The 27,473-nt window shown below is 44.2% G+C and overlaps 3 protein-coding genes and 1 long non-coding RNA gene across 4 annotated transcripts; 1 reads left to right on the top strand and 3 right to left on the bottom strand.

The window, feature by feature from the left end:
• Positions 1 to 3,233: 3,233 nt before the first annotated feature.
• LOC133909054 (uncharacterized) lies at positions 3,234 to 4,831 on the bottom strand. Its single transcript, XR_009908294.1, has 3 exons — positions 4,722 to 4,831; positions 3,433 to 3,985; positions 3,234 to 3,349 (listed from the first exon to the last, which is right to left on the bottom strand). It is a non-coding gene; the product is annotated as an uncharacterized LOC133909054 (long non-coding RNA).
• Positions 4,832 to 15,839: 11,008 nt separating this feature from the next.
• On the bottom strand, positions 15,840 to 20,315 carry LOC133909051 (exocyst complex component EXO70B1-like; the record flags this gene model as incomplete). The annotated part of the gene is made up of 2 exons (XM_062351326.1): positions 15,840 to 16,271; positions 18,572 to 20,315. A coding segment is annotated over one exon (1,686 nt), but the record flags the coding sequence as incomplete, so codon positions are not given.
• On the top strand, positions 16,267 to 17,958 carry LOC133909052 (GDSL esterase/lipase At1g58430-like). Its single transcript, XM_062351327.1, has 3 exons — positions 16,267 to 17,061; positions 17,168 to 17,423; positions 17,735 to 17,958. The coding sequence occupies exons 1-3, from the start codon at positions 16,462 to 16,464 to the stop codon at positions 17,920 to 17,922; spliced, it is 1,044 nt and encodes a 347-aa protein (XP_062207311.1). The 5' UTR covers positions 16,267 to 16,461; the 3' UTR covers positions 17,923 to 17,958.
• A 1,245-nt stretch (positions 20,316 to 21,560) lies between the features above and the next one.
• Positions 21,561 to 24,171, bottom strand: LOC133909050 (exocyst complex component EXO70B1-like). Its single transcript, XM_062351325.1, has one exon. It carries the CDS (start codon positions 23,752 to 23,754, stop codon positions 21,805 to 21,807), a length of 1,950 nt encoding a protein of 649 aa, XP_062207309.1. The 5' UTR covers positions 23,755 to 24,171; the 3' UTR covers positions 21,561 to 21,804.
• Between the last annotated feature and the right edge of the window lie 3,302 nt (positions 24,172 to 27,473).

Here is a 27,473-nt window from a genome sequence, read left to right as displayed (position 1 = left end):
AGTAGAACTTTTGAGGAGGAGGTTGTGAGAAGAGTCGTCACCCAATTTTGCCATCTTTGCAGAAAACCTCTGTTGAAGGAGATCGAGTAAGTAGTCCCATCGTATAGAATCGAAAGCCTTGGCAATGTCAAGTTTGAGAAGTGCTGGGGTTCGAGACATATGGAACCGTCGCACCAAATTCCAGACGTGCATGTAGTTATCGTGGATGGCTCTCTTTTTTATGAAGGCACTTTGGCTGTTGGTGACCAGGGAGTTCATGAGAGGTTGCAGTCGTAAGGCAAGGATTTTGGTGATGAGCTTCGCCACCCCACGGATGAGACTAATGGGCCTATAGTCAGTAACTCTGTCAGGCCTTCTTTCTTGGGTACCAGGACGATATTTGCGGAATTGAGCAAGTTTATATTATTGTTTCGCTGGCTGTGGAAAGCATGGATTACCGCCATTAAATCTTGCTTGATAATGTCCCAGCATGATATGAAGAAGGCCTACCGTGAAACCATCAGTCCCAGGGGCCTTGTCCTTGGGCATTTTCTTGAGAGCTGCGAGGATCTCCTCCTGAGGGAAGGGGTTAGCAAGGTGTGTTAGGTTCATCGATGGGAGGTCAAGCATTTCTCAGTCGAAGTCTAAGTCTCTTTGTTGTGTGGCTCCCATTACTACAATGAAGTGTTCTTGGACTATCTCCATTTTCTCTTCACGAGAGGTCGCCCAACCGTTTGTTTTTGTAGTTTCATGATGAAATTCTTTCTCCTCCTTGAGTTGATTTTCAGGTGAAAATATTTTGTATTTGCGTCCCCCACCCTAAGGTTTGTTATGCGTGAAGATTGTCATTTCCTTGCACGCTCAAGAATGGTAAGGCCCAGAACCCTGTTCATCAAGTTAGCTCTCAACTCCCTTTCCTCGGGAGTGAGTGTTCTACTCTCTTGGGCAATGTCAAGCTGGAGAATGATCTCTTGGGCCATGTGGAACTACATCTTGTTACCCGACATCAAATTCTTGCTCCAAGCTCGCAGATTCTTTGCTACCGTGATGAGCCTATGATACCACCAATGCATCGGTTCTATGTGTGGGTTTGGTTCACTTCAAGCAGTCTGGACCATGTCGTTGAAACCCGGCATGGCTAGCCAAAAATTCTCGAACTTGAAGTGTTTCAGCTAAGGCGGGTTTCGTTGATTCAAAAGGAGTAGAGGCCAGTGGTCTGAGAGTGAGGATGCAAGCGCATGTAGGACGTGCGAATCAAAAGCAAGGTCCCACGCTTCATTGTAGAAAACTCTGTCTAGTCTGACTAGGGTTGGGTTCTCCCTCTCGTTGTTCCAAGTAAACTTTCGATTTTGGAGATGGATCTCCTTCAGACTACCAAGGTTAAGCGTATCGCGAAACTGCTTCATATGCTAATGGTTCAGGTTTGTATTGTTCTTGTTACGTGTTGTGTAAATGAGGTTGAAGTCTCCCAAGATAATCCACTTTTCCCCAGTCGGCGGCAATGTGTCCCAAATCTCATCGAGGAAGGCTAACTTATCTCAATCACGCGATGGGTCGTATATTGTGGTTAGGATGAAGGAAGTGTCGGTTTCTTTGACTGATGCTTTGGCCGAGATGGAGTGTTCTTTTTGTTCAAGCTCTGAGATATCAATGTAGGCATCATTCAATAGCAACAAGATTCCCCCACACGTCTCGTTAGCTGGTAGGAATGCAAAATTTCTCAGACGGAAGCCACTCACGTAGCATTCAAGTGCTTGGTCTATGGTACCCACTTTTGTTTCCTAGAGACAGGCGATATAGCAGTTCGTTGACGCGAGACACTCGTGCACTGCATCTCTTCTTGCCTTCTTGTTCAAGCCCTGTACATTCCAACATAGTATATCAAACTATGGGTTTAACATGGATAATAGGTGCTTGCGCTGCAAAATAGCTTTCATTTGACAAGCTGGTTGGAGCTGCAAAACAACACAAGCCAACACACAGACAAAGCAAAGTGAAATGTTGCAAATAGTTCTTATACAAGTAGTGCACCGGGCGTCCATGCAACTGAAAACCCAATGCAGTGGACTACACTGACGCGAAACACAATACAGACCTAGATAAAAATAGAGTGTAGAAGCCATCGAAGAAACATAAGAGGTAGCACAATCTTGACATCATGAAGCGCTGCATCAGGCCGCGTTCTGGCTACTTGGGTTGTCTTTGCAACCCCATCTGTTGCCTCCTGGCCGCCGAGGGCAATGAGAGTCAGGTCCACCTCCTTGGTGTCCTCGTTATCAATGTGGAAAAGAGCTGTCAGAGTGGAAATAACCTCCTGGGGGAAGGGGGACTTGAACATGTCGAGGTACTCCCTGATCGCCTACTCAATCGGAGAGAGTTTGTCTTTGAGATAGCCCAGGTTTTTGCAGAGATTGCGTCGTGCTCGCTCTTGTATCGGTAGACACTTGAGCATATTGCTACTGTGCCGAAGCTTGGTGGGGTCAATCGGAGAGCGTTGTACTTTGATCTTCGACTTGATGATGGGGGGTGCCGAGGTAGGGAGCATTGCTTGTGGAGGAGACACGAACATCCTTGCCAAACTCGGTGTGGCAGTGCCCGGCGGAGAGGTAGCCGTGGGTGTGGACATTTAGTCCAGCTGGGGCACTATCGAGTTGGGTGCTGGAGTCCCCAGCGAAGATGTCGTCCTACCTAGCAAGGTGCTGGAGTCCCCAGATCGCGCACATCTCGAACCTATTCCACCAGAGCATGCCTAGGCTGATCAGCACGCGACAAGGACTAGGCATGTCAATAGGGAAAATTCCCGCGGGGAATGGGTAACCATCCCCGTCCCCGATTGAGAGAAATTTCCCTGTCCCCGTCCCCGTCCCCGCCCGTGGGGGGGGGGGGAATTGTCCCATCCCCGCCCCCGCGCGGGGAATGGGTACCCGGCAGGGTCCTCGTCCCCGCTACCAAGAAATAAATATCATCAATTGATCTTGCAAGTAGGTGATCAAAACAATACCTCAACATCAAAAATTCACATAAGAAAAAAAAAACAAGATAACAATTAACAAGAGCATCAGTTCATCATAACATCATAATAACATCACAATTCACACAGATATAGTTCTAGAGAGATTGAGAGAGCTATACCAACAAAGCAATTGTTCACGTAGGAAGCAACAAGGCAACAAAAGCACGTGCATTCTTGAGTCGTGACTTCTTGTCCTCAGAACAGCTAGGAAGCAACAAGGCAACAGAAGCACATGCATTCTTGAGTCTTGACTTCTTATCCTCAGAACAGCTAGGAAGAAACAAGGCAACAAAAGCACAAAAGCACATGCATTCTTGACTTCTTGTCCTCCTGAGGCTCTCAACAAAGTGCAAGTCCCTACATGCAGCAAAGTAGTTAAATATATAACAAGGAAATGAGTAAACATACATTTTTCTACTGTAACAAAACATGAACATCACCTCCATCTTTTCTAGGATCTCTTGAAGGCAACTCCAAAAGGTTTCAGGCTTATCATTATTATCATCATCTACAAAACACAATCACAAGATGACAACAATTACATTGCAACCATGACATTGAAAATTGAATGAATAGGAGTTGTACAACATATATACCTTTGTACTTGTTGCGTATCCAATCTTGTGAACACATTAGGGCCTCCAAGATCTCCGGAGTGAGCCGGCTACGGTGCTCACTAAGAACCCTCCCACTAGTGCTAAATGCAGATTCGGATGTAACAGTGCTGACTGGAATAGCAAATATGTCACGTGCTATCTTCCTCAATGTAGGATAACGTGTCCCAGCCACCTTCCACCAATCTAGAATCTTAAAGTTCTCTGTTGCAATTGGAACCAACTCATCCTCCAAGTACCTATCTAGTTCAGATTTGACTCTTGTGATTGTTGGTCTTCTACTTGCAACACGTGCACTGATTGTAGATAATAAACCCGAATTGTCAAGTGGAGGAGCTGATGATTCTGTGTTATCCTCATCCTCTTCCACTTGGTACTCCTTCATCAAATTACATAGAGAGTCTCTAACTTTATTAACTTTCTCAATACACACTTCATTGGTCTGAACTAACAGGGTCTCAAAAAACCCAAGGAGATAGTCGATCTTAAATCGAGGATCAAGAATAGTGGCTATTCCCATTGGTCCTTTAATGTCCTTCCAATATTTATCAAATTTGTCAATCATCTTACTTGACATTTTTTTCTATAATAGGATTTGCACAAGCAGACCATTGCCTAATTTGCATTTTGGCCTCACAAATTTTAAGGAGCTGAATATTGGCAGTGACATAATTAGTTCCAGAAAACACAGCAGTTATGTCATTGAACATCTTGAGCCTCTCAACCACCTCTCTAGCAAAAGTCCATTCTTCCTTACTTGGAGCACAATCATATAGTTTCTCAACACGTGTTGCACGGTTAAAAACCGCCACATAAGGTAAAGCAATACTAAACATCTTGTATGTAGAATTCCACCGAGTTTTGCAATCAAGACCTAACTTGTGTTCAATTGGGACTTTGACATACTTAGCAATTTCTTCAAATTTTTCTACTCTTTTAGGTGTGGCTGTCCAAAAGGCTACACTTTCACGAATTTTTGCAATTGCAAGTTGTATCACCTCTAAACCATCCTTCACAATCAAGTTAAGAATGTGGGCAGCACAACGCATATGTAATAGTTTCCCCTCCAACATGAGTTTTGTTTTACCAATCTTCTTGACAAGTTCAGGAATTACCGCATCATTTGTGGTGCAATTATCAAGAGTCACCGTAGAGATCTTCTCATCAATATTCCATTCAACCAAAGCTTCATACAACTCCTCACAAATAACTTCAGCTGTATGTGGAGCATGAACATATATGAACCTACATGATGGCAGCAAGAAATGCAATCAAATTTATGAATTAAAGTTGATGGTAGCAAGGAATTCAATCAAGAATCTAAATTACAATTCAATCAAGTTAATGGCAACAAGAAATTACCTCATGATAATGTTTCTAAGCGTCCAAGAGTCATCAATGAAATGAGCTGTAATAGCCATGTACCCTCTTCTTTGGTTTTCAGAGGTCTACATGTCTGTAGTAATAGACACTCTTGACTTAGCTCCTGCCATGTACTGTAGGGCCTTTTTCTTTTCTTCGTTATATGCATCGATAATGTCCTTCCTAAAATTACATCATAGAAACTTAGACAATATCCTTATATGTTGTGATAGATACATAAAAGTACTACTCTTAGCTAATAGTGTTCCTAGTCACCATCTTGAATAATGGCTGAAGTGCACTCACAAACCTCCGAAAGCCAGTATGGTCAACAATACATAAAGGATACTCATGTAGTATAATCATGGTAGCAAGCTCTTTTCTAGCTACTTCTGGATTAAATGTTTAATTTTTCACATATATTTTCCCTCCCTCTTGAGAATTAAACCTCAAAGCTGATTGTGCTAGTGTCTTGTTCTCTCCCTTCAGTTTGATTCTTCTCAATGTACATATCTTCAAATGATCATGAAGATGCTTCGTTCCATTCCTGCTTTTTCCTCCAAGCTGCTTGTGGCAATGAAGGCATTGAGCTTTAATTTCACCCAAGACTTTCACCTTGAACTCCTTCCAAACAACAGAAGTAAGCTTTCTCTTTGTGCCAAAGTTCACATCTTCAGCCACATTCTCATTATCATCATCATCAATTTGTATTGGCTCTGAGTCATTAACAGAATGTGATTCTTGTTGGCTGCTACTCTCAGTACATGGACTTGACATGATGAATCTGACAAACAAAAGAAATAAGCATCAGGAATCAAATTGCAATACAGATTGACATAGCATCCATACAGATTGACCATACATCAATACAGAAATAAGCTACAAGATTGACAATAGCATCCATACAGATTGACCACACATACATATTGCAATACAGAAATAAGCTACAAGACATACATCAATACAAATTGCAATACAGATCGACCATAGAATCCAAGAATCAATAACAACCATATGCTAATTTGTTACTGAAAAGAGGGTTAGCGAGCTTCGGAATCGAACCCCATGGATTTCAACAAATGCACGCCGGAGGAGGTAGCTTCTGGGGAACTTGGGGCTCCTGCAATCGCAAGGCGGCTTTTCTTCCTCACGGCGGCACCTTTCCCAGCCGGATTTCGAAGCACCTTGCGCATGATGACAGGTGCAGGTGCAGCACCTTGCGCATCGAGGGGTACAACAGCGGTCGCCGCGTCGAGTGCTGTGTCGGTTGGAGCAGGTGGTGGCCGGTCCTTGCTAGCATTCCTTCGCGTGGACCGCCCGACGTTGGTTAGTTACACAACAGCGCAGCGACACGACTCGAACTCAAATACAAAGGTAGGAGGAGGACTGGGAAGGGGGAGCTCGCTTCTCACCTTGCGTCGTCGCCGTCGGAGCTTAACGGCGAGGAGGGCGAAGCCATGACGGCGTCGATCTGCTCCATTTGCAACGGAACGGGTCGGACGGTGGCCGGTGTGCCTCGATCTGCTTGCTGCCGTGCGTGCGCCGTGCGCGAGCTTGACGGCGGGACGGCGGCAGGGGCACGGGGCCTGCTACTGTTTGCTGGCGTGCACGAGCGCGACGGAGGTACGGCGAGTGCGCGACCGCGCGAGCAGCGAGCGCAACGCTGGGGGCTGGGGCTGTGGGGCGCAGGCCGCAGGGCGCTGCCTGCTCGTCCAGCGACTGGTGCGTGCGGCGTGCCGCTGCTCGCTGGGGCGCAGGGCCGGGCGCTGCCTCTGCGCTGGTGCGTGCCGGCGTGACGCTGCCCGCTAGGGTGCAGGCATGCCGCTAGGGGCCTGGCGGCGGCTGGCGCTGGCGCCTGGCGACTGGGAGAGTGGGAGTGGGTGAGGATGAGGATCTGTGCTGTGGCACTGGCGGCTGAGACTGAGAGTGGGTGAGCCGATGAGGGTCTGTCGGTGAGTGGCTAGAAGCCCAAAACCGTCTAGAGGCCAGAGGCTTAGTCGCTTGAACGTGCGGCCCGAGTGCCCGACCGAGACACCGAGTGGAGACTGGAGTGGGCCGGCTGACAGGAGGAGTGGAGGATCAGTAGGCCTAAAGACCAGCTACAGCCCACAGCCCACAGCCCACAGGACTTTTTTTTTGGGCTGAATCGATTAGGGTTACATAAGCCCAGCTCAATACGGGGACTCGCGGGGAAACGGGGACGGGGGATGGGTAACCATCCCTACCCCGCCATACCCAACGGAGGGGATTTTTTCCCCGTTAAACTCCCCGTGGGAAAAAAAATGCTCCCATCCCCGTCCCCTAATAGGGGAATTCCCCGTCTGGGAACTGGGATCGGAGACCCGTTGACATCCCTAACAAGGACTGAACAGGAGGCGTAAGTCCCTTAGCTTCCAGGCTCAACGTGGCCTATACGGGTGTCTCATGGTCAGACCCAGCACCCAGTCCCAACAGGAACTGGTCAGGTGGCGCAACTAGAGCAGAAGCCGGTGACATGGAGTCCAGGCTCAGGGTAGCCTGAGTGAGGGTGGCCACCACCATAGAGGGGCTCGAGTGGAGTGGTAAGGTGGTGAGGTCAGCGACCGTCGTGGGCTCCATACGACGGAGGGCCTCCTCAACCTATTGTACTGAGGGAGTAGCTGAAAGGTTCTTCGATGGCCCCACATTAGGGGGAGGATTTGCGGTTCTAGACCTGATGAACCAAGCTTCATTTCGCGAGCCAGCCAGTGGCGATGAATCAACAGTGAGTAGCATGTCCACCAAGTGACAGGCTTTGCCGATGTATTCTTCTATGTCCCTCATCCATCGCCTTTGAGAGTCCTGCAAGTCACGTAGCCAAGAATGCACCGATAAAATGGAATAACACACAGATGAATGAACTTGTTCACCTAAAACGTGCTAAAGGTCAACGCGAAGAGCCGCAGCCTGGGTGGAGAATAGGTGTTGTAGGTCGGTTAGCTCCTTGGCCCAAAGCTCCTCCAGCGACGGAAGCTTGAAAGTGAAGTTCACAGGGAGCGCATTTGTGGGTTCGGACACGGTGTCATGTTGATGGCGATGGTGAGTCCCACGACGTCCCATGTCCAGCTCCCTCCATCGTCGGGAGCGAGTGCGCTCCCTGTGAGGCCTGTCACGACCCCCATCACCACCATGGGCATGTGGACGCCTAGGGCAGGTGTCACAGCTGGGACGATAGTCATCATCGTTAGAGTCGTCGCGGTGGCATTGGTGTCTATGGTGTGGCGCATGGTCGTCTCCATGACCACATCTGTCGCATACATGGTCACCATGCTCTCGCCTACCGTGCTGAGCGTCTTGTTGAGCACGGCCAAAATGGTCATCGTCGAGCTCATCGCGCGGAGGTGCAGGGTGTTCGTACACCCGGTCAGGTTCCGACTCTCCATCCTGCTTTCCCCTGAACCAGGGGAAAGGGTGCGGAATGGGCGAGTGCTGGAGGATCTCGTTGCCCTAGATTCAAAGCCGATGGAGGAGTTGGTGTTGCCTTCGAGCTGGTCCAAGTGGTTTCCCTATTGCTACCAAATGGTCGTACAACACATCAAGGTTTAAGATAACAGTAGATATCGATGAAACCTCAATGTGTGATATTAAGCGTGGAACTATGCTAGCCAAGCTACTTATTGAAACATCACTGATAATATGGGATGAGGCTCTAATGATGAATAAATAGTGCTTTGAAGCACTAGACAGATCATTAAAGGATATAATGAGCTAGATAGATACAACAGTTAAAGATATACCATTTGGAGGCAAAGTTGTTGTACTCGGTGGGGACCCGAAACAAATACTACTAGTAATTGAAGCGGGTCTACATCTTAGATCATTAACGCTGCTATTATAAAGTCATATATTTGGAAACATGTGCAAATTATTTACCTCACAGAAAATATGTGGTTGCAAAAAATAAATCCGAATAGTCCAAACTACAAAGACGTAGAATCTTTAAGCAACTAGGTTTTAAACTTAGGGAATAGAACTTTAACACCATCATGCAATAATGATGACACAGACTCCACATGGATAGGTATACCAGAAGAATTATTGATACGTACTTTTGGTTTTAAAATCAAAGCATTAGTATACACAATATATCCTGAATTCCAATCAAAATATTTACAATCAGATTATCTAAAAGACAGGGCAATAGTAGCAACAACCAATGAAATAGTTGATGAGATAAATTCTTATATGATAAAACTCGTACCAGGTGAAGATAGAGACTATTTAAGTACAGATTCTATCTCAAAATGTTCTGGTACATGCAACGATGCTGATATTTTATACCTTGTTGAGTATCTTAATACATTAAATGCTAATAATTTTCTGTAACATAAACTTTAGCTAAAAGTAGGAGTTCCAATCATGCCACTAAGAAATCTAAACCAAAGTTTGGGACTATGCAATGGTACTAGACTAATAATAACTAATTTGGGAAACAATGTCATAGAGGCGATTATAATAACCGGAACACATATTGGTGAAAAAACTTATATTCCACGTATTAATCTAACAGCAAAAGGATTTCTATGACCATTTACTTTAAACCATCGTCAATTTCCTATAAAAGTTTGCTACTCAATGACTATAAATAAAAGCCAAGGACAAACATTGTCAAAAGTAAGGGTGTATTTAAGAAAACATGTATTTACTCATGGATAATTATATGTTGCAGCATCTCGTGTTACAAGTAAAGATGGATTAAAAATACTAATAGAGAATGATAATGGGACATGTGGATCAAGGACGCAAAATATAGTCTACAAGGAAATATTTTGTTATTTCTAACAAAAAAATATTACACATTCACATGTTCTTCTTTTCTTTTTTACATATGAATATCGGCTTGTTTTCACAAATACAACCAGGAGAGCACACATATTATCTGTGTCTGAGTTTATAGGATGTGGAAATTTAGAGGAAGAAATGAAGAGGATGAGGTTAAGCATCTTGACCTTGTAATCATTTATCAAAAGGTAAGTTTATAAAATATTTCGAGCTTTACAATCTAGATTACTATATTATATTACTTATTATTAGCTATTTCTGTTATAGTCTAAAATAATACGTAACCTTTTACGGTGACTCCATATATGCTAAAGTTCTATATGATATAATACTAATATTAGAACCATGCCTACAGGAAGGCAAAAACCATGCTCAATAGTTTGATTTGGCCTATAATATGCTGATCTCTACTATTGAAGAACCTTATGGTAATATTTAATAAAAAAAATTATTTCAACAACATACTCTTTCGCTTAAGATTTACCTAATTGCCTTCATCAGGTGCTGGTTTGTTCACCACAGTGACAAAGCCGGATGATAAGGAGGCCCTTGTGAATGATGCACAAATCCCAACCATTGCAGTGGCGAAAAATCCCTTACGCTTCCCTATACAGGTGACTTTCTTAATGAATTATTTGCTATTGTGATAACTTAACTATGTGACAATTCATATGCATAGCCTGATCCCTTAAGTTGTTATATTAAGGTGCTAGTGACTAGCATGTGGCCGTTAGGAATTGTGCGCTAAGCGTCTGCAGTGTAACAATTCATGAATTTAATGTTTACAACTCGATCAATTCATGTGTCTTATTCAGCTCCTGCAGAGTACAACTTACAGTATTAAAATTGCTAAACCATTTTTGTTTTGCAAGATCAATGTATATATTACCATGCTGCCATGACAGATCATCTTCTTTTGTCATAGTTTATGTTGTTCTGTAGCTTCTTTTTAGTTTCTAGCTATTTTTTCAATTCATGCTCACCTCTTTTATTATTAAAGGCTCCACCTAGCAACATGCAGAAATCATCTACCTATTTTTAGTACTCTCTTATGCTACCTTTGCATTGAGCATTTTTTTTTATTGTCTAAGTAACAGCCTTAGTTGTATCAAACTGCTATTGCATTGGACATTCTACATATTCTATGCTTTAATAGGGAAAAGCTTGTACATAGATATGAAACAAAATGGATTTCTATACCATGCATTTTCAAGATATTGTATTGGTTAAGTCCATCTGTATAAATACATAACCATGCTGTGAAATTTTTTATGAGGATTTAATCTAATGTTCATTTTGTCTGAGGATTTCAAGCAAGGTGCACACATGCAATTCATTTGTGTGTCACTCGAACTATATTACATGAGCCACTGTAGAGTAATGTTTTGCATAGCCTAAAGATAAATACCGCTTGTAAGAGAGTTACCACAAGAGGGCACCAAGGGCACGCCAACGGTGCCCCAAATTTTCTAGTCTACACCTATTCTACACCATAGACACAACATAACCAACCGGCCTCCCCACCAATCGAACCCAACCAGCCAACCATATCCTACACCCGCCCCGACCCCTCTGCGCCCGTCACGCGTCCCACAGGTCCTCGCCCCGCGCCTGCCTCGCGCCCCCTGCAGCTGCGGGCCACACATGCACCGCGCTTGCTTGCCCTGCGCCCGCTCTTCATGCACGCCACCCACGCGTACCCTGCCACCCACCGATCCATGATAATTACGTCAAAAAATTATGATGGCCTCTCTTTATTTAATCCCATGGCTTGGAAAGGCCACCCACCGATTCATACAATCAAGTCCAAAAATCATTATAGCCTCTCTTTGTTTTATCATATGGCAAATGACCATGACTTGGGAATAGCATGAATGTGTATGGGTAGCTGCTCGGCACTACTCTCTAGTTCTTCTCTCCTTTTCCCTTATTACAGATCTATGATGTCTTAGCTCTATTTCTCCACCTAATTCATTATGGCAGAGACGTCAAAGTAGCCAGTTTTATGTGGTTTTACCGAATACTTTCTTACGGTTTCAGTAGTTTTATAGTTCTTGTTCAAATAGGAAATATATGTTTATTATAGAAAGTTTGGAGATCAGGTAGGCATAGCCGAATTATATCTGTAAGTCTTGTTCGGTTTAAATTAGGAGTCCTAATCTCTTACGGCTAAGACTTGCTTTCTTTTAAATATGAGAGGGTCATGGCCGATTGAGGACATCAACCAATCAATCAAACATAATTTACATTATCTTTCTTCTTTTGCCTAGCTCATGTAGTCATGTTCCTCCTTCTTCCTCCTCCTCCTGCTACTCATTTTTTTATCTTAACAATCAAGGACAAACCGTCGGCTAACCATGCCCTGACGGAGTCCCTCTTGGGTGCGATTTGCTGACGAAGATCCATCGCCGCAATGCCAGAATGGACTTCTCAGGTGCTGCTCGCTGGGTTAGTTATCCTTTGCTGGTTTTCTCATAAATCGGTCGCTCGTTGCCGCGAAAATGCAATAATTATCTCCATTGCTGAACGTCATGCGCATAGTGCTACGGATTACACACGAGGTGCTCATGTGTTGGCGCGAGAATCCATATTTTTGTACCAACACACACACACACACACACACACACACACACACACACACACACACACACACACACACATATATATATATATTTTGTGTCTAGCCGTAACGTGATTCATCTCTACATACACCCTTGTTACATTAAAAATAATATAGTTACGATCTACAAGATAAGTCAGTTATTACAAATATATATGGTCGTAACTTGGATACCTTCTTTAGTCGTAATTATATACTTTTTATCATGTAATTGTAACTTGTTCACCTTTGCTCACACCTTTCAGTTACGATCACAAAAGCAGTATAGTTGTGATCCACAAGATAGGTCAGTTACTATAAATATATGATTGCAAATCGGATACCTTCTTTGATCGTAATTATATATCTTTTGTCATGTGATCATAACTTAACTATAATGCTATCATACCTGACTATTTTCTTAATCGTAACTGACAGATTTTTGAGTTGGAACTGAGGTGACGTAACAATGAACTACAGTACACCTAAGCGTAGAATAGACTCGCGAGAAATAGACATGGAGTCAGAAATAGATTGATGCAAAGTTTCTTAAGTGTGATGTACATGCACGCATGGCTAGATCAGTTGGTAAATCAATGCATGCTTGGCCACTTGATAATAGAATGTAGATGCCATTTGAGTATCATGTTGTGCCTGTGGTGTTTATATTATGCACCATTTGAGAGTAGTGATAACTTCTGGTAATGGATGTGCATCCATGCATGTTAACTTCAATTTATCTAGCCTTATGTGTCCTACTGTAGGTTGTTTCAGTAACTTAAGTTTGATGGACTCACACGTAATTATCAATCACGAAAGCCTTGCAACTCATCGGGCTGTCCTCTTTGCTCCTAGCTTGCATGCCCTGGAATTTGTGGAAACGCTGTCAGCAAGATGGCTCTCTGGCCAAATTAAAGTTGTACGTACTAGGAGCATGCATCCGTTTTAAAATTTGCAAAGCGCCAGAATATATCCCATCAGAATCGGACAGAATGAAGCACGCAGCCGATGAATGAAACTAGTGAATTGACCGTTTCACCGATGTGATATTTCCCAAAGCGCAGGCTCGATCAGGGCTCCTCCGCCCAGTTTCTGCCTGAACTGGTTGCACTTCCAACGAGGATTCCACCGTGCAGACGCAGTGCAGGGACGACGTACCTTTAATTTTCAATCAGAAGTCGATCTGCAGTGTCTCTCCTGTCCAAATGAAACAGATTTCGTTCGTGGACTGGATACAATAATAGGAATCAATATAATTTTCTTTGAGAAAAATATGAATCAAAATGAGGTTACGTACGTGGAGATACTATATACTCCCATGTATCTGAATTAGTAAATTGAAAAGAGATGTCTTTATCTGAAACGAGAGAACGCGCGTGACATGACCAGATTGTCTCCGCTGCCCCTTTGCGCTTCATAACAATCTGTTTCTTTGGTCTACCGAGATGTCAATGTTGAACTAGCTTAGATTTTCGTAACGTACGTTTGCTAGTAAATCGCTCATGTTCATGGCCGGGTTATCGGGATGCATGAGGAAACAAAATCTATATATGGCCTTTTTATGTTGTGGTCCACTTCAACATTTTGGTACAGATTCAGTGTTCACTTATATACGTAAATATTAAAGAAAACGCGAACGAACAAATGACGCAATGAGGTGCAAACTTCCCAAAATGAATGATCGATGAACAAAGGAGAGATCAAGCTAATCTGGACACTTTGTACGACATCAGCTGACTAGCTAAAAGTTTTGATGTGTCAGCCAATAGCCACATTGGCCCACATTGGCCGCATAAAATATAGAAGAGAAACACAAGAGGAATAAACCAAAATGGTTATACGTGAAAGACAGATATTAGTATGGACAAGGAATTGCTAGTTGTTGTCGATTTATTTGCTTTGGCTAGTTGTTGTTCTCCTCTCAAAGGAACAAAAAGGGAGAAGGTGGTTTGGAATTAACTAAATCGGTAGTGTTGATCATCTACTAGTTCGATTATTAATTGTTTCGAGCCCAAAATTTTGACAAGAACTTCAGCTCGCGCAGAGCCAGAACCCATTATTTAACTGAACTACTAGTGCATTCGTGGGTGGTCGGAAATTGTCTGCCATCGTGGTAGCGAAGGCACAGTCGTGCCGTTCCTTAATCTTCACCGTCAACAAATATCAAGTGCATGCATGGAGAAAGCTGCCGACCTGCCATCATGTAACAACCTTATCTTTGATGAGACGGAAAGGCTAGCCCGGTCAACGTGCATTGGGATGTCTATGCCGGCTTCCAAATGTGTTTGCGGGCCTAACGGGAAGTACATTGGTGCTGTCCTAGTCATCTTATATATTAATATGTAAGCTTAAAACGATTTAATAGGCAACACTTATAATAAGTTATCTTTTCAGTAACCCTATAGCCTCTTAATTTGTACACAGAAAATAAATGTTGTAAGTTGTATAGTAATGACAACTCGAATAATAGTGTTTGAATAATCTTGTAGTTCTAAATTTTAGTTTATGAGACGTTGCTTCGTGAAATAAGCATATTTTCTTCTCACCTCCTCTTTCCTCCACATCATCTAAATTTCTAGATTGTATTATATGAGACGGTTAACGTGTAACCAGTAAACTGCTAACCACAGCTAGTAAAACTTGGTCCAAACAATGAAGCTGCACACCTGGGGAGGGCGGCGCAGGCCCGGGCGGAAAGGCAGTGCCACAAGTCTGCAACAGCCCAGCTATCGCGATTGGGGGTTGCTGTTGGGATAGAAAACGAAACTCCGCAAACGTGTGGTGCGCAAGTACCATTTATCTGTATCGTTCATCAATCTTGTTCATCTGTTCATTCTCTTAACTACTTTTATGTTTTTTACTTAACCTTCCAGCATAAATCTTAAATACACAGTCTGACATAGGGAGAATTTTCCCTTCCCTGTTGGGACGGGCGAGCGTGCTGCGGAACTCCGTGGGCCGACCGCCGAGGCCTTTGCTGTGCGAGCGGGGACCTTGCACAGTTGCACGCTGCCGAAACGCCGCCCAGCTGCGGTGCGCGTGCCGCGCCACACACACGGTCCGCGTCCGCGAGATCTCTCTGTTTGCTTGAGAGCCTTGGACGACGACACTCTCACCTACACTGGTGTGGAACTGCGGATCCTTCTTGCTAGAGAGCCAGAAGAGACTCGGAGTCGTACTAGCATCGACGCTGACGAGTGCTGTCACGGAGGATAAAAGTCTGTTAGCCCTATTGGTTTGCCTCTAGGCGCTTGGTGACTGAAACCATAACACACAAAACCATTGCTCTTAAAGTCTAGCTAGTTCGATTTCCATAAACTAACCAAAACTTTGGCAGAGTGGATCACTGCACACATTTACTCTCCATGCGCAAGTGGCTAGCGCACAGATTAGCGGACATCTGCTTCAGCTTGCCGGTTGCGTGTAGAAAGTGGAAGGCAACCGGGCAATCCCATTCAGGACGGTATCAGACTACGTTCCAACACCCCGTGAGCTTGCAGTTTGTCCTGACTCCCGACCGACACCAATCGTCAACAGGGAGGGACCCTCTAAATTCTCTAATACATCGTCCGTACATTGCTGTGTATGGCGCACATTCTGTCTTACAGCAAATATTGATCTGTACATTGTTTTCTTGTGACCAATATAGTTGCTTCAGATAAGAGAGGGGGGGGGGGGGGGGGAGGGGAACCATATTAGAATGCTCACGTCATATACAATCTGAACTACGCACCACAAATATGAAAACAGATTATCTTGTATAATTTCAGCGGCGTTACTCCAAGATCAAAAGTGCCATACAATGCATCAGCATGTTTGCTCTGCGCCAAATTCTGCACTCTGCACAATAATCACTGCATGCTTGCATGCCGTCCACCAACAGTAGGATACAAAATCTTCCACGCTGCAAAAGACAATCAGGCCATGAGTCACGAAAAGAAAAAAGGCATTTATGAAAACTGAATATCAGAAGATATGCTTATTTCCAGCAAATCAGCTGAATGTTTCCCAAATTTATTAGGCGTGCATGGGCCTTCTAGAATATAATAAGAGCAATAAGTGAGGATTAATACGCAGGAAAGGAGGTCATTCTGATGGCACATCCTGTTCTTCTCCTAGTGCTCCTCCTCTCTTCCACTGCCATTTCTTCCTCCAAGAGAATTCAACCAAAGTTCTCGGCTATCTTCTACTTTGGCGACTCCGTTCTCGATACTGGCAACAACAATCATATCCCCACACTGGCTGTGGCAAACCATGTTCCTTACGGAAGAGACTTCCCAGGAAAGAAGCCGACAGGGAGGTTCTCTAATGGCCGGCTTGTTCCAGACCTCCTCAACGAGAAGCTGCAACTCAAAGAATTCTCTCCACCGTTTTTGGATACAAAGCTGTCAAACAATGACATCATGACAGGGGTGAACTTTGCATCGGCTGGTTCAGGGTTTGACGACCAGACGTCCCAGCTGTCCAATACTCTGCCAATGTCGACGCAGGTGGACCTCTTCAAGGACTACCTCCTCCGGCTCAGGGACATTGTAGGACATGAGGAGGCTTCCAGGATCATTGCCAACTCTCTAATATTTATCAGCTCAGGAACCAATGATTTCTCACATTACTATCGTTCATCGAAGAGGAGGAAGATGGACATTAGTGACTACCAAGACACTATCCTCCAGAGAGCACAAGCTTATGTCAAGGTAAAACAGGGATTTCCTCCGTTTTGAATTGTTTCCACACAATTCTTTTATTCCAATTCAAAAGTAGGCACAACTCCACTTTCAATCTCTCTAAATTGAAATGCAGGAACTATTTGATCTTGGGGGCCGACGTTTCTGCTTGGCAGGCCTTCCACCGTTCGGTTGCACACCTATCCAAATCACATTGAGCAGAGACCCTGAGAGGGCATGTGTGGATGAGCAAAACAGAGATGCTCAGGTCTACAACTCTAAACTTCAAAAGTTACTTCCAACATTGCAAGGTTCACTGCATGGAAGCAAAATTGTGTACTTGGATGCATACAAAGCTCTCATGGAGATCCTTGATGACCCAGCCAAATATGGTAATGTTTTCTATTAATGCCATGATTTATGGCTAATCCACTAGAGGCAAGAGCTATGCCGTAAGTTAATCACTTACAATTCTGAAACAAAAACACAGAGACAACGCCTTAAATCCTAGCCAAAGCAGAAATATTAAACACCACAGAGCTAAACTTGGCCGCTAAAAACTAGAAGGTGGCAGAAAAGCAGAACACGTAATGATTCAATTGCAAAATGCATATGTATCAGTTTTTAGTTCTATATTCATGTCAACACAGGCTGCCTTCTTGTTGACTGTGCCAATTGTGACAAAGGCTTTCCATGATAACAGGATTTACAGAGACAACACGAGGATGTTGTGGGACTGGGCTCAGAGAGGTCGCTCTACTTTGCAATGCATTGACTCCTATGTGCAAAAATGTGTCATCTTATGTATTTTATGATGCAGTGCACCCAACAGAGAGGGTTTATAGGTTAGTAAATGATTACATAGTTAAAGATGTTATCCCACAGTTTTAATGAATCAAATGCCCCAATAAGGTTTTCTTTCTCGTATTAATGCATCCAGCTCATTATGTTGGTTTTATACTTTCAGTCCACTATATATAGAGAGCCCCATGAATGTCTAGCACCTATCATGTTATATGCCTTGGCCTTCAGATTTAAGGAAAGAGTATACAACTCTAAGGCATAGAACTGTGATTAGACTAGAGTTGAGATGGCTACACTTGGTAAATGACTCTGGGTCTCCCTCAGGCAGTCAGGCATGTGATTCACAAGAGAAGTTACAGAGAATTTGAATTGCAATGGCTCATAGTATTAGTCTGATTCATAGTTAAACAGAAATATTGTAGGTTCAACAAAGGGTTTGAATGTGTGCGTGCGTCTACGAGTTATACTGATATTTTTAAAAAAACAAAGGGTTCCTCGATAACAAAAGGTGCTAGGATAGCCTTCATATATTCCACTGAAAAAGCATCCTCTGTCAGTTCAGTATATCTTATAGCGTACATATTAGCCACTATAAACGTATATACATATATTGGGCAAGTTTAGTATATCAGCAACAGTTTCTATGGAACTTCACATGATCCTTGTTAGTAAAACATGAACAACTATAACATATATATTGTGAAACAGTACAGGTGACTGAGACATAGAAACACACCTTACTTTACTCTATAGAGTAATAATATCAGCAAGCAGTAACAAGAAGAGACACTTCATCACCGCACCATTGCTTTGAACAACTGCTGAATCCGTGACTTCACTTCCTCAGATTGCATATATGACTCCCTTCCAGCCCCTGTCACCTTTAACGTCTCAATTGTATCCCTGTAGACTGGAATAACCAGCTCCTCCACGAAATTGCTCAAATCCACTGCTTGCTTCTTCTCCACCAACACCCACCGTGACTGCACCTGGCATACCGCTTCCACAAAGTTATGGAAGTGGTTCAGCTTCTCTATCATAATATTTGGACTGCCTTCAGACCCTCTGGCCATCTCAAGTATTGAGATGGCCTTTCCCCAGGTAGCCCGACGATATTCCAAAACCCACCGGCGAACCTTTGAAGATATTACCCTGGTCCAATCCTCACCCAACAAGATCTTAAGCTCGCAACCATTGACTTTCTTCATTATATAGATCCCATTGTTAATCAGGAAGACACAGCTGAGAGGGACATGACCATAAACCTTGGATTTCGACCCAAGATTCTCCATGAGCACATCCACAATCCAAGCAAAGCGGACTGCCAGTGACGATGTTGGACGATCAGGATCTATAGGATATGTTTCAGCACAACCAAACTCCAAAAGCAGAACTTCTTCCAAAGTATGGCGAGACACACATGCTGCCATAAGGTAGTTCATTACATACCTTGTTATCGGATGCACTCCACCATCTGTTGGAGCAGACTCACTTGGATCACAGCGAATCAGATTCTCTAGAGCCATAAATATGCCCTTAATTGACAATCCGAGGCATTCACGAAGAGCAGCCACCTCATGATCAAAGGCTTCATCCATGACAGGAAGGATATCAGTTAAAACATCATACATGTCTACTATGCAGAACAGACACTCCGGATTTTGTCCAGAAGCAGCAATAAATTTGGCGAAGGGCAGGAGTTGAAGAAATGCTTTGCATGCAGTGGCAAAGGCAAGGTCACTGTAGGAAGCGAATCCCTCAAAAATGCAATTGCATAGGTGGTGCTCACTTGGGATTAAGATGTGGAACACAACACGGATTGCAGGGATCCAGTGCCTGATCTGAGTCTCAAGCTCCGCCCATGGTGCTGTCTTGAACGTTTCTGCCAAGTGAGCATGAACCCCAAGGCGGGAAATGCTCTCATCAATGAAGCTGCGCCGTGCAGAAGCATAGGTCTCCGCACATGAATCACCAAAACCAGCAGCAATCATCCTTCTTGCAATTCGATTTGCCTCAATGATTACATCCTCTGGTAGGGCATCAATGATGATGTCAAAGTTTCTAATCGGTAGTGCTACAAGTGTGTGACTGTCGTCATCATTATGGCTTTTCTTGATATCGTGGTAACCATGGTTGTCATCAAAGCCAGATGTACCAATCAGGCGCTGGAACTCATCCTTAAGCCTCGAGGAACAACGCTCTAGAAGGAGGTCAAAGCTTTCAAGGAGCACATGATCTGCTGAGGTTTTCTCGAGGTCATGGATGGTGGAAGTTAGTTCATCCACAGCTTCTAGGAAGGCATCAGCATCATCAGAACTGGACCAGAGGGACCGCTCCAAGCCAAGGAACTGGGAAATCAGATCATCAAGGGCTTGCAGAGTATCCTCCATGCCAGTAACCAATGCTATGAAGTAACCATTCTTAGGTCCGTGCAGATCTATAACTTTCAATATGTGAACCTCCTGAGTCCTCAGTAGAAGTCATAGAAAGAGGATGGTGGACCCAATCCGATCTTCTGCAGCTGGCAAAATTGACCAGTTCAAACATTTCATAATTCACACTAAAATCATGAAAGAACTGAGAGCGCAAAACGTACCTCACCAAGGCGAATTCTGAAATTGAGGATGCAAAACTATGTCTTCCTGTTGCCACGCCCAGATACATCTAACTTGATCTCCATGGAAATGAGTTACTGATGTTCTAAAATGATACACAATCGCAACAGACCACCATTTATGTACGAGGGGCAATGGGTTGTCCATTGTGGACAACCACAGCATTACTTCTATACAATTGGTTGGAGGGTCACAACGAGCTTACATCAGGATAGTAACATCCAACAACACAACCTCAAAGCACTATTTCGTGGCAACTGTACTCTTTTGACTTTTCTTTCCACCAACACATCAAGTTGTTGAAAACTGAAAGGCGAACTTTGAGAAACAATGCAGTCGCATGGGGAAAAAAATAAGAACAAATTTGCTACATGATGCACAATCCGAATTTGTGATGAATTTCATGGATGTGCTATGCGCCATCTAGCGCATATGTGCAAAAACTTAGGATCGAACTCATCCATAGTTAGAACAACCAAATAAACATGAGTAACTCATATACTGATATACATAAATATATTCAGAGGCTGTGTGCATTGAACTCATCTTTCAGTTAACTGTTATTGAATTCTTGAAACCTTGAAGGTATAAGTACAGTTGTGTATAACGCCTGATCACTCAAGCAGCCCTTTCTAATTTTCTTTCAAATGTGCTAACAAAATTGAATTTCAATACTAGCCTTAAGTAACAAAATTCCTCATAGTGGCCTAACCATAACACCTTTGTTTTGCAACTTAATGATGAGACTCTATTTCACAAATGGAATAAATGATATTGAAGATTTACATTGTAAACATGGTACAGTTGGAGAAAAAAAAGAAGAATCATGATTGGATCTGTTGGGGCAAAAATCCAGGAGCGAGCAAATTAGCTAGCAATCGTTTCTAGAATAGGGCTCTTATCCTGTAACCAATACCACTAACCATCGTAAAAGCTGTGTTATACTGTACAATATCACAATACCTAAATCTTGGTGGAACCGATATTGAAACAGTACACTACCTTCATCACTTGTGCACATATGCTGAGTAACTGATTATAAAATACTAAGATAACTAAATAAGATGAAATACACAAAGCACAGCTGACTTCTCAAAGCTAAAGGAGAAATTAAGCCAAGCAAGAATCAACTATTAATATGACAAATTAGATTACCATCACTAGTTGATACAGAAACACCTACAAATTTACACAACTGGAGAAGAGTCAGAAGACAATACTTCCTCATCTAAGACAAAGCCAAACTGTATGGCACCACATCATCGAGCCCAGAATATCACCATGACCAAAGTTCAAATATCCTAGAATAGTTATGACAACAAAATCACAGGTATAGCACCATAGCATGCACTAATCACTTGGCCACTCCTTCAAATAAGTGTTGGATTTGTGACTGAACATCCTCTGGGGTGTACTTGATGAACAACTCCCGCGCAGTTTCTGGAGATGATCTCAACCTCACAATTAAGCCTGTATATGCAGGCATCACGGAATCTGCTATTGCTGTCTGAACATCTGATCGCAATTGCTCATCAGTGATCACCCAATCTGACTGCACCGCACAAATCTCCTCCAAGTAACCATTAAACATTCGCATTTTCTGAAGCATGGCTTTCGCAGGGATACTGCCAATGCCAGGACCTCCAGTCTGCAGCACTGACATGACCTTTGCCCAAGCCCCACGCTGGTACTCCATACTCCACCGGCGCACTCTGCTCATCATCTGCTTCATCCACTCATCGCCAAGCAAAATCCCAAGCTCACTGTCATTCACCTTGTGAATAATATATTTCCCATTATTCATTAGGAAGATGGAAGCAAGTGGCAGGTCCCTATATATCTTAGATTTGGTCTCCAAATTCTTGTGAAGCACATCCATGATCCAAGCTATGTGCACAGCTAACGATGAAGTGGGGCGGTCAGGATCAACAGCAATAGCTGCTGCGCCAACAGCACCCAAATCATCTTCCATCACCTCTTCCAGTGTTTGCCGTGACCCACATGCGGCACGGAGATAGTTCATGACATAACGAGTGATTGGGTGTATGCCACCACCTGGCACTGCAACACGGGCGGGGTCACGGCGGATGAGATTTTCGAGCTCCATGAATATACCTTTGATTGAGGAGCCGAGGGTGTTGCAAACAGCTGAGACCTCAGCACGAAGTGCTGCAGAGTAGGGATCAGAGAAGACAGGATCGAGGTCAGGAAGGAGGTCTCGAACTGCTTCATACATGTCTATGACACGGAAGAGGCGCTCAGGTGCGCGGCTAGCAGCAGCAACTGCATCTCCGAATGAGATAAGCTGGAGCGCCTGGGTTCGCACGGCAGCAACAAAGGCGAGGTCGCCGTAAGGGGCGAGGCCGTCGAAGACACGGTCACAGAGGCGGCGTTCGCTGGGGATCAAGATGTGGAACACCATCTTGAAGGCCGGGATCCAGCGGGCAATGTCGAACTCCAGCTCCTCCCATGGTGAGGAGTGGACCTCATCGGCAGTGCGGAAACGGATGCCAAGGCGAGCGACGCTCTCGTCGATGAAGCCGCGGCGCGCTGCGGCGTAGGCCTCGGCGCACTCGCGGCCGAAACCGGCGTCCACCATCCGCCGCGCAATCTGATGGACGTCAGAGACCGAGCCCGGGGGGAGAGCGTCGATGACCACGTCGAAGTCCGAGACTGGCTTGGCAATTGGGATTGGCTCGTCGCCGAATCCGTCGTCCGCGTCGTAGTCCTCCTCTTCGCTCTCATCAGACCCGAACCCACCGGGCACCTGCGGCGCCGCGTCGTCGGGGCGTTCGATGAGCGCCCGAAACTCGTCCTCCAGCCGGGCCATGCACCGGCTCAGAAGCTCGTCGGCTCGGTCGAGCAACCCGCGGTTGGTCTTGGCAGCGTCGAGCTCCTGCACGGTGCCGATGAGGTCGTCCACCGCCTCCAGGAACGCGTCCGCGTCCCCCGAGTCCGCCCATATGAGCTTATCCATCGTCACGAACTGCGAGATCTGCCGGTCCAGCGTGCGCACGGTCCGCTCCAGCGACGTCACCGGAGGCATCACCGCGGCGGCCGAGGACGCCGCCGGCGGAGGCGGCATCGGCGGCGAGGCCGGCATCGAGCGCTCCCCAGCCCCACCAACCGCGGTCGCCGCCACCGCGGCGGCGGCGCGCGTGGCGTAGAGCTTGTCGAGCGAGAAGCGCCCGTCATAGTTGGAGAACACCTTCAGTATATCCTCCGTCATGGTGTCGGTGCGGCCCAGAGTCTGGACGATGTGCTGCACCGTGGCGAGCAGCTTCTCCTCGCCGTCCTCCGCCATCGGCCGCTGCGCGAGCAACCCGTCGCCGGAAGCCTCCCAACTCCCGTCAATCTGCGTGCGGTTCCGGCTAGGGTTTGAGCTCCTTCGCGTGGCTACGGCGGAGAGGGGAGGGAGCGGTGGTGCCGTGGTGGTTTAGCGGAAAGGGACAAGGAGTGGCCGCTCACCGGTTGGACCGGAGTGGTGGCGCCGTAGTAACTGTCACGCCGGTTAGCAAATTTACCGTCCCCATGGCAGAGAACCGGGCGGTAATTCGGGGCGGTGATGAAGTCAATGGATGGATGGGTTGGTCACTTGGTCGCATGGACGGTCAGATGAAGTCATGGCGACGGTGGTGAATTGAAAAGGTTGGTAAAAACTGCGGTGACCTCGGGAGAGGGGAAAGGCAGGTGCCGGTGGTGGATCAGTGGGTGGGAAAGATAAATGCAGCGCAACTCCGTTCGCGTTGCAGATGAGAAACTTAAATGCTAGCTGACAGGTGGGGCCACAGGGACGGAGTTTATGATTCTGTGGCGGCACTTCGAGACGAGACGGAGTCGTGCCGGGGTGCTGCTGTTGCCCGTTGGTGTTGAACGGGGATGGCGTGAGACCATCTAGAATTATATTCTCTTTATTTCATTCTAATTTTAATATTTTATCTTTAATAAAAAAATTCAAAGAGATTTATGGAAAGAATAAAGAGAGAATCTTGGTGAAGAAAATAAAGAGAGAATTTCGGTGAAGAGAAATCGTTAGACTGCGTTGGAGCGTTGAAGTGAATAATAATATATTCGTGAAGGAAACGGGACTCGCGATGAGAAGTCATTGGAGATAGCCTGATGTCGCTGTGATTGACGCGAAAGTGGAGGTGAACATAGAACCGAGAGGCTTGGGCTAGTGAGCTTTACAGAGGCTCGTACTGATTTTTAGCCTGGTGCTAACCTAAACATAGATGAAGCAAATGGTAGGCTGTCTGGCATGCACACCGGTAACACGGGCTGCCAAGAAGGCTAACGATCTAATCGGCCCATTGCAAAGTTAAGAATCAAAAATCTTACTTAGAGGTTACCCTCTAGAATGGTTTATCGCGGACACATCTCGTCGTGCGACACATGGGCTTCTGTGGTTGCTCCCACCAGGCCACCACCACTACGAGTCCATGGCTTCTTGTTTCGGTGTTTCGCATCAAGAGCGGGACGAGTGGGACCGAACATGTGAAGGGAAAAAGGGAATGAAATTAGGATTTATAATTCCTTCATGACCGCCGCACCTCACAAGGCGTCCGTGTGTCTGAGGAGCCATCATCGGCGAGCCCAGTCGAGCTAGTGCCACTATTTCTTCCATCTCTCATGGATTTCCCCTTCCTCTTCTTCTTCACCTTTTATTGTTTCTCATCCCTTTTCTCCTCTTAATATTATGAATAGTTTTCTCCTCGTCTGACTAGAATGTCCTTCAAATCAATTCGAATGTTCTTTAATTGAAAGTTCTATGATCAAATCAAACAAATTCCAATGGAAAGTTTTGTGAATCAACCAAAAAATTTCTCATATTCAATCCAAAATCTTTCTAATTAATTTGAAAGCTTTGCAATTAAAAGTTTTTACTAACTAATTGAATGTTCTGGAATTGAATTTTTTTTTAATCAAGTTTGAAAGCTTTTGGATCAAAAGAGAATCAAATTGTAAGCTGTCATTAGGGATGTAGGTGGGTATCCAACGGGTAGTTCTAAGTCATTACTTAGTTTATTTTTTAAAGTTAGTTAGATGAAAGTAAATCTTTAGTTCAATTGAGTGAGTTTTGTCACGTGGTGCTCCCAAGTAGTCCAACTTTCTAGTGAGTGTCTCAATTTTTTTGACCAGAATGTCCACACCATTTACCTCTAGTATGCTCTTTATCTTTCCCTGTAGATGTTGGAATGGTATGTTCTAACACTCATCCTTGGTTCTCTAGAATAATCTTCAAGAGTACTTTAGCAGCATTGACTCATTTGCTTAAGAACGACCCTTCAGTTGATGCATCAAGACGATCCCTTGATGAGCAGTGTAGTCCTTCATAGAAGTTTTGTAATATCTGCCTATGATTAGGCATGTAGTCTCGTACTCCCTGAGGCACTACTAAGCTTCAACAATAGTCCTATCACTGTGCTTGGTGAAGCTTTTAATCTAGTTTCGCAACTGGTTAGTCTTGCCTGGCAGAAAGAACTTAGTGATGAAAGTTGTAGCCACACTATTCCAAGTTGCTATTGTTTCTCTTGGCAAGCTATGCAACCACTGAAACATCTTTCCCGCAAAAGAGAACGGAAAGAGGTGTGTCTTCATGTCGTCATCGTTCATGCCTCTCATTGTGAATGTGTTGTAGATCTAAAGAAATTGTCGGAGGTGAAGGTTTGCATCTTCTTTTCCCATGTACAACGATTGTCTGACCATATGGATGAAGGAAGGCTTGATATCATCATGATCTCCACCCTTATCATCCTTATATTGAGTGAAAATGATTTCGATGGACTTGGCACTCCGTAGCGGTTGATTGGTGAATCAGATTGTCGTGAACCCATGCCTTTGATGGGGGCTGATCTGGCTTCTTTCTCTTGTTGTTATCCTCCAGTGGCTTCTCTTCAATGTATGGTGACTTTGTGTTGTCATCTGATAGGGTTATGGCAGAAGAGGTTGCAATGATTTTCTTTCGAGCTTTAGCTGCTCTGATGAGTGACTCCAGATTGAACATAATATTCTTTGGCAAATTAGCTTTTTCTCTTGCTAACCCTGTCCATGTTAGTGGACAAACAGAATATATACAATATGTATAATATACAATGTAATTGAACTAAAATTAATCTGAAAGAATAAAATAAAACACCCTATAGTTCATGTTGTTGGTTCCTGGCAACAACGTCAAAAAGAGTTTGTTGACATTAGTTATGCACACGATAAAAATACTGCAAACGCACGGATCAATTGTAACACTTTAAACTAGACATTGGTTATTGTATCCACAGATATCAAAGATTAAAGAACATAGAAGGTTACTTTAAACTAACAAACTAAATCTATTCATCAAAGCAACTACATAGAAGGTTAAGCTTGTTGATAGTTATGATGGTATTTAAACATAAAGATTAAAGAACAGATATATCTTCAAGCCTTAGCTAGATATATAATGAGTATTATCTTGGTAGCAAATATGTATGATTTATAGAATAAAGATATCAATGCATAATACATGATAAGCTTTCTTAAATATGTTAATTCCCCTCAATTATCAGCTACTAAGTTCTCATGGTTTGCCTCCCTAGAGTGTCACGTAGGAAGGGTACATGCACCCTCGGCTGTTCATTGAATATAAACTTAAGAATGATTAGTGTGTGTCCAGTTTACCTAGCTCAGTTCATACCTTAACTACCATGCTAATTTTAACTAATAGATTTAATCACCATAATTATATCTACCAACTAATCATCTAATAGCAAAATAGACTAAGGATAATGAACATGTACGATAATAAGGACCAAAAAGGAATACATGATTATAAATCTTTAATATAAAAACTATTGAAACTTCATAAAGTATAAGATACAATTATCATCGTAGCATACCTTGATGGCGCCAGTTCTAACTCTAAACCTCGATTTAATTAGAGCCTCCTGGTCTAATTAGATCGTTTAAACTAGCTTAAACTAGTCTAGATAACTAAAGCTAAAGTTGAAGTTATTGCACCATTATTGACTCCAGACTTTGGATCTTCCA

Source organism: Phragmites australis, chromosome 2 (assembly GCF_958298935.1).
Source record: "Phragmites australis chromosome 2, lpPhrAust1.1, whole genome shotgun sequence".
NCBI classification, from domain to species: Eukaryota; Viridiplantae; Streptophyta; class Magnoliopsida; order Poales; family Poaceae; genus Phragmites; species Phragmites australis.
Note: the sequence above shows the minus strand (reverse complement) of the source record. Positions and strands in the feature narration are given on the sequence as shown.